This window comes from Hemibagrus wyckioides, linkage group LG02 (assembly GCF_019097595.1).
Source record: "Hemibagrus wyckioides isolate EC202008001 linkage group LG02, SWU_Hwy_1.0, whole genome shotgun sequence".
NCBI classification, from domain to species: domain Eukaryota; kingdom Metazoa; phylum Chordata; class Actinopteri; order Siluriformes; family Bagridae; genus Hemibagrus; species Hemibagrus wyckioides.
This window is the reverse complement of record NC_080711.1, coordinates 1,456,061-1,468,623: the sequence shown is the minus strand read 5'-3', so window position 1 is coordinate 1,468,623 and position 12,563 is coordinate 1,456,061. Positions and strand designations below refer to the sequence as shown.

The 12,563-nt window shown below is 43.7% G+C and overlaps 1 protein-coding gene across 1 annotated transcript in view; it reads left to right on the top strand.

Moving 5' to 3' along the window:
- Positions 1-12,563, top strand: part of syt3 (synaptotagmin III) — a 60,914-nt gene that overhangs the window by 35,874 nt on the left and 12,477 nt on the right. Inside the window, exons 3-7 of the mRNA XM_058414640.1 lie at positions 1,547-1,945; positions 2,409-2,511; positions 2,918-3,100; positions 11,049-11,175; positions 11,609-11,827. Coding sequence (XP_058270623.1) covers positions 1,547-1,945; positions 2,409-2,511; positions 2,918-3,100; positions 11,049-11,175; positions 11,609-11,827 — 1,031 coding nt within the window. The remainder of the gene's footprint in view (positions 1-1,546; positions 1,946-2,408; positions 2,512-2,917; positions 3,101-11,048; positions 11,176-11,608; positions 11,828-12,563) is intronic.

Here is a 12,563-nt window from a genome sequence, read left to right as displayed (position 1 = left end):
TGTCCTCCTGTCCTTACTTATTCTTAGTTTCTGTCTCTCTCTGTCTGCCTTTCTGCCTGTCTGTCTCTCTCTGTGTTTGTCTGTCTGTCTCTGTGTCTGTCTGTCTGTCTTTATGCCTGTCTGTCTCTTTCTGTGTTTGTCTGTCTGTCTCTGTGTCTGTCTTTTTTTGTCTGTCTGTCTCTGTGCCGGTCTGTCTGTCTGTCTGTCTACCTGTGTTTCTGTCTGCCTGTCTATCTGTGTGTCTGTCTGTCTCTCCTGCTATGAACGTGTATGTGTCTGTCTGTCTGTCTCTCCATGTATATATCTTGGGGTTTCTCTGGATTCTAGTTATTAGAGAATTATTATTAGAGTTATTAGAGAATATGTCTGTCTCCGTGTCTGTGTTTCTATCTCTCTCTGTCTGTCTTTGTGCCTGTCTGTCTCTCACTGTGTTTGTGTGTCTGTCTCTGCGTTTGTCTGTCTGTCTCTGTGTCTGTCTGTGTTTCTGTCTGTCTCTGTGTCAGTCTGTCTGCCTGTCTGTCTATCTGTGTTTGTGTCTGTGTGTCTATCTGTGTATCTGTCTGCCTCTCCTGCTCTCCCTATGTGTCTGTCTGTGTGTGTATGTGTCTGTCTGTCTGTCTGTCCATGTATATATCTTGGGGTTTCTCTGGATTCTAGTTATCACTGTGTGTGTGTGTGTGTGTTTGTAATCTTTTTTCTCTCAGTCTTTGCTTAGTCCGTCCTTTATCATTTCTTCCTTCCTTTACGTCTGTTTTCTTTCTTTCTTTCTTTCTTTCTTTCTTTCTTTCTTTCTTTCTTTCTTTCTTTCTTTCTTTCTTTCTTTCTTTCTTTCTTTAGGTATGTTTCTCTTTCATCTTTCTTTATTTTTTTCTTTATAAGAACTGTTCAGGGAATCCTATAAGTCTGTATATTTCTCTCTTTCATGTCTTTTCTTCCTTCAGCTTTTGCTCTCTTGCTCTTTATTCTGTATTTTTCTCTCACTCCTCTGTTGGTGAATATACACGGATATTGAAACGCTGCTCTGAGGTTGCCAGATTTTGATGAATTGCTCTTCTTATTTCAGTGACATTGAGAACGGCAGGAAATCACACGTGAATCAGACGCAAATCTCTCCTATATAAAGACTAGTCTGAGTTTGGATAATCAGAATAATTCATCATTTCTGCTGATATTAAAGCTATAGCTGATCCTCAGACTGTTACACAGCACTGACACTGGAGACTCCTTCCATACTCGATACAGAAACCTATCCTTACTCTGGAGAAATCTTCACCATTTTTTAAAAACTGTTTATTATCATTGGAGCGTCTGCTATGTGTGCGAGTCTCTGTGAATGAGCTGTTACTATGGAAACAATAACAACATTATTATTATTATTATTATTATTATAAACCTGTGCCATTGTCAGATCTGCTGCTAATAAATGAGAAAATGAATCCGCACCTTCTGACCATCAGAACTGAGAATTCTTTTTTTCTGTCTTAAGCTCTTTTCACCTTTAAAATGTCTGTCTGTCTGTCTGTCTGTCTGTCTGTCTGTCTGTCAGAGATCTCTGTCAGCCTACTCTCCGTCATTGTGACGTTCTGCGGCATCGTGCTGCTCTCTGTCTCGCTGTTCGTCTCCTGGAAGCTCTGCTGGTTGCCATGGAGAGACAAGGAGGGCGGTGGCCTCAGCCTGACAGCCGGGCTCCTCCCCGGAGGGGCGGGGCTTCACGGGGTAGCCGGAGGCTCCTCCCTCCTCCCTCCTTTACTGCACAGGAAAGACACGCACTCTTCGTCGTCTCTCTATCCGTCTCTGGCCCAGGCCGGACAGCACCACCCGCACTTCTCTGACCTGATGGGGGTGGAAGGAGGAGGGGCTATGGTGGTGGGCGGGGTCGTGGGCGGGCCTCAGGAAATGCAGGAGCACTCCTACCTGGACATGGACTCTTACCCCAACAATGCAGGTGAGTTTTGAGTGCACATCTGCTCGTGTTTGTAAATAAACTACACAAAAGAATCGGAAAATTTTTAGGAAACTTTTACAGACCTACATCATGAACTTTTTGTGTTTTGTGACTGATTTAAAAAACGAGCAAGGCGATTAAATTATTTATCAGTTTCTGAAGTCCTCGGTCCAAGGCGTTAGCTCTGAAACTCTCCACAGTCCAGCTTTCCTCTGAAGCTTCCCTCAGATCTCAGGCTGCTGGAAAGAAAACTCCACTTTCATTGACTCGAGTGAAGCGTGAAGAGCAGCAGACGCCAAACTGCTGCTAACTTCCTGCTGAGTCTCGCCAAGATCACGCGCAGAGCTAACAGGAAATGATGTCGTGGTGAACAGGAGGAGAGACGAGCGATAATGTCTTCTTTTCCAGTAAAAACCCTGTTGAACTGAAGGGAAGGTGACATGCAGGCTTTCTTTTCCCTCAGGGAATATTAAACTGAGCCAGACGTCTCCTGAACTGCCGCCACCTGAGGGAGGATCTGCTGCTAAAGACCTGGCCAACGCCCACTCTCAGCAGGCCACGCCCAGGTCAGTGACATACTTAAAGTCTGATTTCCCTCATACAGGGGTTGTCTGTCTCTCTGTATGTCTGTCTGTCTGTCTCTCTGTCTGTCTGTCTGTGTTTGTCTATCTGTCTCTCCTGCTGTCAATATGTGTCTGTCTGTCTCTTCAGTTGTCTGTGTGTATGTGTCTGTCTGTTTGTCTCAGCCTGTCTGTCTGTGTGTCTGTCTCTGTCTGTCTCTCCATGTGTCTGTCCCAGGGTTTCTCTGGATTCTAGTTATTAGAGAGTATTGATAACTCTCTCTCTCTCTCTCTGTCTGTCTCTCTGCCTGTCTGTCTCTGTCTCTGTCTCTCTGCCTGTCTCTCTCTGTCTCTCTGTCTCTCTCTCTCTCTCTCTCTCTCTCTCTCTCTCTGTCTGTCTCTCTCTCTCCAGGCCCAAGCCCATGACTCATCAGCTCTCCAGTCCTGATTTCCACGGAGAGGAGAAGAGTGAGCAGGTGACGTGTATCGGTCAGATAAAGCCGGAGCTGTACCGTCCACGGCAGGGTGAGCAGGGTGACGGGAAGCAGGGCGACACGTGCGGAAAAATCAGCTTCCTGCTCCGCTACTCTTTCAAGTGAGCTCACGTCACCTCACACACTCCTCCTTCCTCCTTCCAAAAACCTCATGATCCCTCCATCTGCTCACTTCTTCAGCTAAAAATAAACAACACACACACACTCTCACACACACTGCATACACACACACACACTCACCATATACCACATAAAAACACATATACACAGACGCATACACACTGCATACACACACATACAGACAAACACACACACACCATTTACCACATAAACACACATATACACAGACTCATACACACTGCATACACACACATACACACACAAACACACACACACCATTTACCACATAAACACACATATACACAGACTCATACACACTGCATACACACACATACACACACAAACACACACACACACCATTTACCACATAAACACACATATACACAGACTCATACACACTGCATACACACACATACACACACAAACACACACACACACACCATTTACCACATAAACACACATATACACAGACGCATACACACTGCATACACACACATACAGACAAACACACACACACCATTTACCACATAAACACACATATACACAGACGCATACACACTGCATACACACACATACAGACAAACACACACACACCATTTACCACATAAACACACATATACACAGACGCATACACACTGCATACACACACATACACACACAAACACACACACACCATTTACCACATAAACACAGATATACACAGACCCATACACACTGCATACACACACATACACACACAAACACACACACACACCATTTACCACATAAACACACATATACACAGACGCATACACACTGCATACACACACATACAGACAAACACACACACACCATTTACCACATAAACACACATATACACAGACTCATACACACTGCATACACACACATACAGACAAACACACACACACCATTTACCACATAAACACACATATACACAGACGCATACACACTGCATACACACACACACACACACACACTCACCATATACCACATAAACACACATATACACAGACTCATACACACTGCATACACACACATACACACACAAACACACACACACCATATACCACATAAACACACATATACACAGACTCATACACACTGCATACACACACATACACACACAAACACACACACACCATTTACCACATAAACACACATATACACAGACTCATACACACTGCATACACACACATACACACACAAACACACACACACCATTTACCACATAAACACACATATACACAGACGCATACACACTGCATACACACACATACACACACAAACACACACACACCATTTACCACATAAACACACATATACACAGACTCATACACACTGCATACACACACATACACACACAAACACACACACACCATTTACCACATAAACACACATATACACAGACGCATACACACTGCATACACACACATACACACACAAACACACACACACCATTTACCACATAAACACACATATACACAGACGCATACACACTGCATACACACACATACACACACAAACACACACACACCATTTACCACATAAACACACATATACACAGACGCATACACACTGCATACACACACACACACACACACACTCACCATATACCACATAAAAACACATATACACAGACTCATACACACTGCATACACACACATACACACACACACCATTTACCACATAAACACACATATACACAGACTCATACACACTGCATACACACACATACACACACAAACACACACACACCATTTACCACATAAACACACATATACACAGACGCATACACACTGCATACACACACATACACACAAACACCATTTACCACATAAACACACATATACACAGACTCATACACACTGCATACACACACATACACACAAACACACACACACACCATTTACCACATAAACACACATATACACAGACTCATACACACTGCATACACACACATACACACAAACACCATTTACCACATAAACACACATATACACAGACTCATACACACTGCATACACACACATACACACAAACACACACACACACCATTTACCACATAAACACACATATACACAGACTCATACACACTGCATACACACACATACACACAAACACCATTTACCACATAAACACACATATACACAGACTCATACACACTGCATACACACACATACACACAAACACACACACACACCATTTACCACATAAACACACATATACACAGACTCATACACACTGCATACACACACATACACACAAACACACACACACACCATTTACCACATAAACACACATATACACAGACTCATACACACTGCATACACACACATACACACACAAACACACACACACCATTTACCACATAAACACACATATACACAGACTCATACACACTGCATACACACACATACACACAAACACCATTTACCACATAAACACACATATACACAGACTCATACACACTGCATACACACACATACACACAAACACACACACACACCATTTACCACATAAACACACATATACACAGACTCATACACACTGCATACACACACATACACACAAACACACACACACACCATTTACCACATAAACACACATATACACAGACTCATACACACTGCATACACACACATACACACACAAACACACACACACCATATACCACATAAACACACATATACACAGACGCATACACACACATACACACACAAACACACACACACCATTTACCACATAAACACACATATACACAGACGCATACACACTGCATACACACACATACACACACAAACACACACACACCATTTACCACATAAACACACATATACACAGACGCATACACACTGCATACACACACATACACACACAAACACACACACACCATTTACCACATAAACACACATATACACAGACTCATACACACTGCATACACACACATACACACACAAACACACACACACCATTTACCACATAAACACACATATACACAGACTCATACACACTGCATACACACACATACAGACAAACACACACACACCATTTACCACATAAACACACATATACACAGACTCATACACACTGCATACACACACATACACACAAACACACACACACCATATACCACATAAACACACATATGCTCTCTTTCTTTCTCTCTCTCTCACACATACACACACACACACAAACACTCCTGGTTTTAAGCACATTACAGTTGATTTAATTGATAAATTGCTGCTGATCCAAACAAGTTCATCAGTTTATAACGTTAATGATGTCATGACCTGTTCTGGAGCTTCTTCATCTATCTATCTATCTATCTTCTATCTATCTATCTATCTATCTATCTATCTATCTATCTATCTATCTATCTATCTATCTATCTATGGCTACTGTATCTACTGTAACTTGTTTCATTGAAGTCCCACATCAGTAAATGTAACAGCAAAAGGATAAAAGTGTATGATGTAACGTTGGGCTAATTGCTGTGGAGTGAGAGGAATAAAACACGGGAAAATGATCACGTGTGCGACGCTACGACATGCTGCTAGTTGGAGTGAAGCGTGCTGTCGTGTGAATCTCCAATTCTCCTCCTGTGCTTTATTTTTATCCTGCTCTGGTTATTTTTAACAGCGTTATTATTTCACCTTGGTACTCTCCCGCTCCGAGCGATTGAACTGTAATCATCTCTTACATAATGTTTGTTAGAGCCACGCGGCTCGGATAGCTTTTAGCATGGGGGGGCTATTTAAACTGGAGAAAAGGAGGCGAGGACGACGTATGAGGCTTTGAATTATAGTCGTTCAGGAGTCTTTTATTTCAGCAGCAGCTCTTCAGTGAGTGCATGAAAGTGCTGATGTCTGAGAAATGAGAGAGAGAAGCAGAGCCATGAATTATATATGGCCGACCACTTTAAACAGGCCCACGCCATCAACACATAATAACAGCCAGCTGCGCTACAGCCAGAGTTATAGAGGGAGAAGAAGAAAGGCTAGCGGCTCCGAAAGAAGGAGAGAATAAAGAAGAAGTGGATAAATTGAGGCAGGTTTCAAACTGGACATGTATTGAGTAAAGAATAAAACACGGCTCAGCTGCTGGTCTACAGAAATCATCAGTGACCGAGAGCTGGGACGCGTTCCATCCACTGAAGAAGGAATCCACAAGGAAGAAACTCACAGCGTCGAAACTGGAGACTCCTTCCAGGGTTTTTTTGTTTTTTTGGAATTGGTGAAATCACAAGCTCAAGATTCTTCTTCTAAACTTCTAGCAGTGAAGATACGTATCTGTTAAAGCTCACACAGGGTTGCAACACGGAAACGGAGTCGGCGTGAATGTGTGTCGTGATGATGTCACATGACACGCCTTGGAACAAATCTGTATAGTCAGGAAATCCTCTGTAATCGGAAAACGGTGCGATCCTGGAGACCCGTTAATGTTACACGATAAACATCTCCTTAACGTGGAAAAAATTTCACTGTATCAGAACGAGTCGATTCAAAGAGCCGAGTCGTTTACAAACGACTCATCAGTTTGAGTTTCGAATCACAGGAAGGTCTTTTAGATTTAAATGGCGCCACATTTGAAGTGAGCTTAGTGAATCGTGCCTCTGATCTACAAAACACTAAACACCTCCTGAGGAATCGGATCATCTTACACTCGTCTTTCCATCACGCGTGTCTGTTCATCCGACAAGAAAATAGTGCAAAGGTTTTAAAGAGAGGAAAAACGAGAGGACAGGATTGAGAATTAAATCACATATTTTGTGTACGTTTTTATATTTCTGTATAAAGCTGGTTTGTTAAAAGTGCTAGAGAAATAAAATTGAATTGAATTGGAAAAGTCTTGCGGCGCCGAGCGCAGATGTGTGATGTGAACACAAAGCGATGCTCTTTAACTGACATTATCACGTCTCCAGCTGTGTCACGTTGTCATCTTGTCGTGTTGGAGATACGCCGATGTGTCACGGCGAGATGCAGTTCAGGGAATAGCAGGTCTGACCCTGTGGGACACGCCATCCGACTGTTATCTCACACACACACACTCACACACAGGGGAATTGCAGCCATTCTTAGCCGCCGCCTACAAGCTCCTGAAGTGATATTGTTATTTATCTGTTGATTTGTGACTGAGGTTTGTGGCTCCGAAGGGCCCATGGGAGCAACACGTCTGAAAGTGTGGCTTTGTGTCGCTACGAATGTGGAGGAGGAGAAGTGCTGTCACTCACTGATTAAGGAAAACGCGCGAGACGTGAGGCGTTAATAGGACATGTGCCCGTTAAGCCGACAGCCTCGTGGTTTAATGGCAGCCGAAGTCAGAAGCAGCCTGTGTTTACGATGACGGCTTTTATCTGGAGCTGCATTGTTCACAGCGTTCAGCGCTGTCAGAACCATCACTTTCTCCTCACGTGCACCTTCTCGTTACTGCCCTCCTTTATTCATCTACAGAAATCATACAACACGCTCCGACACGCTACACGCTTTCTACTCAGAGAAACGAAACACTTCAGAATGTGCTGTTTGGGAAAATGATCAGCTTCTGTGGTTTATGACTTTAATAAAAGCTTTCTTATGTAATTCTGAGAAGAGCTAAGAAAGGTTTGATGTAGAACCCTGTCACGGTTCCTCCAGAAGAACCCTGCAAAGTGATTCACAGCTTTGGTTACTGTGGTGTGAGGAAGTGAAGTCTGATTGGTTATCGTGGTATTGCAGACAGGAACTGTTCTCTTATTGGACGCTGTGGATTTGGGAAGTTGGAGCTGTTTTCTGATTGGACTCTGTGGCTTTGGGAACCTTGAACTGTTCTCTGAATGGACACTGTGGCTTTGAGAGTTTGAACTGTTCCCTGATTGGACACTGTGGCTTTGAGAGTTTGAACTGTTCCCTGATTGGACACTGTGGCTTTGGGAAGTTTGAACTGTTCCCTGATTGGACACTGTGGCTTTAGGAAGTTTGAACTATTCTCTGGTTGGACGCTGTGGCTTTGGGAAGTTTGAACTATTCTCTGGTTGGACGCTGTGGCTTTGGGAAGTTTGAACTATTCTCTGGTTGGACGCTGTGGCTTTGGGAAGTTTGAACTGTTCTCTGACTGGATACACCACTATTTTATCAATGAGCGAGTGAGTTAGCTCCATAGTGTAAAAGGATGCTAGACATGAAGGAGACGCTGGTGAGAGACGCCGTCCCCTCTCAGACATCCTGCTGTCTTTCTAATGAAGTGGGGACACTGTCAATAACGTTGAGAGACATGTCCTAATAAGGTCTGATTAGATCCCAGAGAGATTCACGTCCTGTAATTAAAGCCTCACACGAGGGCATGTTTTGAGTGTCCGCGCCGTTTGCTACGCTACAGACAAGGCATGAGTGATAGTGGTGCATGTAATAAGGTCTACATTATTGATTAGCTCCTCGTGCCCCAGGCGCTTCTCGTGCAGCACGTACACACGTACGCATTAAATATTTACACTTTCATATTTACTGCTGCTTGTAGCCCAGGGTTCTGAGTCTTTATCGATCAAACTCTTTACCCTTTTGTACTGACCCAGATTTTTCATTTTTTACTAAAAGAGGCTGAAAAACCAGTGTTGTGTAAAGTATTTAATAAAAAGCCTCATAGCCCTAAATCTGTCAGTGTCAGAGAAAGAGGCGTGGCCTCGCTGTATGTAAGATCTTGTGAAGAAGGCGTGGCCTCTGTGCCCATGAGTCTCAGTAAAAGAGCTGTAGCCTCTGAGTGAAGGGGAAGTGGCCTCTGTGCCTGTCAGTCTTAATAAAGGAAGCATGGCCTCGCTGTCTGTATGCTCTAGTGGAGGAGGCGTGGCCTTTGTGCCAATGAGTCTCAGTGAAAAGCTGTTGCCTTTGTGCTTGTCAGTCTTAGTGAAAGAGGTGTGGCCTCTGTGCCTGTCAGGCTTAGTGAAAGAGGAGTGGCCTCTGTGCCTGTTAGTCTTAGTAAAAGAGGTGTGGCCCCTGTGCATGTCAATCTTAGTGAAAGAGGTGTGGCCTCTGTGCCTGTCATCCTTACAGAAGTGGGTGTGGCCTCTGTGCCTGTCATCCTTAGAGAAGTAGCAGTGGCCTTTATGTCTGTCAATCTTTGTGAAGAGGAGTGTCCTCTGTGTCTGTCAATCTTTGCGAAGTAGGAGTGGCCTCTGTGCCTGTCAATCTTAGCGAAGTAGGTGTGGCCTCTGTGCATGTCAGTCTTTATGAAAGAGGTGTGGCCTCTTTGCTTGGATCCCAATTGAACAGACATCTTTGCCTGTAAGTCCTACTTAAGGAGGTGTAGCTGCTGCTCCTGTCAGTCTGAGTGAAGGAGGTGTGGCCTCTCCGCCTGTGGGTCACAGCAAAGGGGGCGTGGCTTTCCATCTTCCAAACATATTTTTAAACTTTAAACTGTTTGCACAGTGTTGAATCACACTACATTAGATTAGATCATTGATCGCGTATCAGGATCATCGTATACCGATATAGAACAGCCCGCAAACCACCCACTGAGTGCATCACACACACACACACACACACACACACACTTCAGAAATCGGAGAACACGGAGTGGATAATATGGAAAATATGGAACAGCAGGTCAGCAGTGTGAGTGATATTATAGACAGTATAAGTGAATATAAATAAAAGCTGTGACATTATAATGAACTTAAATTAAAATTAATCTCATCATTTACTTCACCCCTTCTGCTGTCAGATTAAATCATTATTATGATCAGTTCTGGACTGTAATCCAGCTCCAGGCTCCTCAGATCTGTCCTGAGCTTAGCTTTCTGCATCTTCTTCCACAAGTTCTTCCAGTGGTCCTCATGGATTCTCCAGGTTCTCTGCCTTCCTTTCACCAAAAACACACAGCTCTGAGAAGAAGAATTGCTGGAGATGTTCAAAGCAGTGATCTCTCTCTCTCTCTCTCTCTCTCTCTCTCTCTCTCGCAGTACGGAGCAGCTGGTGGTGAAGATTCTAAAAGCTCTGGACCTGCCGGCTAAAGACGCTAACGGCTTCTCAGACCCGTATGTGAAGATCTACCTGCTGCCTGACAGGAAGAAGAAGTTTCAGACCAAGGTTCTGGCTTTTCCCTCCATCCTCCTCTTTCACTCCTCCACAGTGACGTATTAGCATAGAGCTCTGATACAGAGGCGTTTATTTCAGCTGCTTTCATTCCTTTCCTTGTCTGTGGTGATAAAATCAGCTGCTCCGTTTTTTTTTTTTCATTTCAACCTCTCTAGCACTTCAGAAGAATGTGGAAGAGTTTAGTGTCTGAAAACCTTCTAAAGCTTTTTGGTTCCTCAAAAAATGACTCGAATTTCCTTTCACCTTTCCTTCATGTCTTCATGTTTATATCAATCACTGGCATCTGAAAAAAATCAAGAGAGTGTTCATAAGGGCTTATGACACACTTATGAACACCTTTCTGACAAAGAACATAAATAAACATGTATTTTCCTCTCCTTCTCTTTTTCTTTTTAACACGTCCCTCTGTCTCCGTGCTCGGCAGGTGCACAGGAAGACCCTGAACCCGGTGTTTAACGAGACGTTCCAGTTCGGTGTCCCGTTGGCCGAGCTTCACTCTCGCAAGCTTCACTTCTCCATCTACGACTTTGACCGTTTCTCCAGACACGACCTGATCGGCCAGGTGGTGGTGGATAACCTGCTGGACTTCAGTGAGGGCAGCGGGGAGAAGCCGATCTGGAGGGACATTGTGGAAGGAACGGCGGTGAGACCACACACTAAACACACACACTGAGTTAACACAATTTATCAAGACACAGGTGATGTGTGTTGCATCTGCCTCGGTCCGCGCTCAGCTAATTACTGTTTAAGAATTTGTTTGTACATAATTTGTCATCTGCAGGCTCTGTGTTTTGGGTCAGCTAAATCTAACAGCATAGAAATCATTTAGATCACAGAGAGTATGGAAATTACATTCCTGTAGCTCAGGCATCCGGTCCTCACACTCCTCACACTCGCTCTCTAACACACCTGACTCAGCTCGGGGTGGGTTTGATAATTAGCCGAGCCGAGTCAGCTCTTTTACAGCGGGGAAAATGCTAAAACACGTGGCGCGTGGGGTCTCTGCTAATAGGCTCGGGAGCTGCTACAGCAAACGCAGAAACAGATTAAAGGAGCGCGGCTGCAGCAGTTTTGTCCCAGGATATATTTATACAATTCATGTCCCGGGAAATATATATATATATATAGAGAGAGAGAGAGAGAGAGAGAGAGAGAGAGAGCTTGATGTAGAACAGTACAAGAGTGTGTACACACTCTCCTGCACACTCACACACACACACACACACACACCTAGCAAAGTGTGAAGAAAAAAACCTGAAATATAATTAAACAGTATGTGAAATCAATGCACAGGATCGTCTGGGAACTGGGACTTCAGGGGTGTGGCCTAATAATATAATGAGTTTGATTGACAGCTGTCACTGATACACTGAGATTCC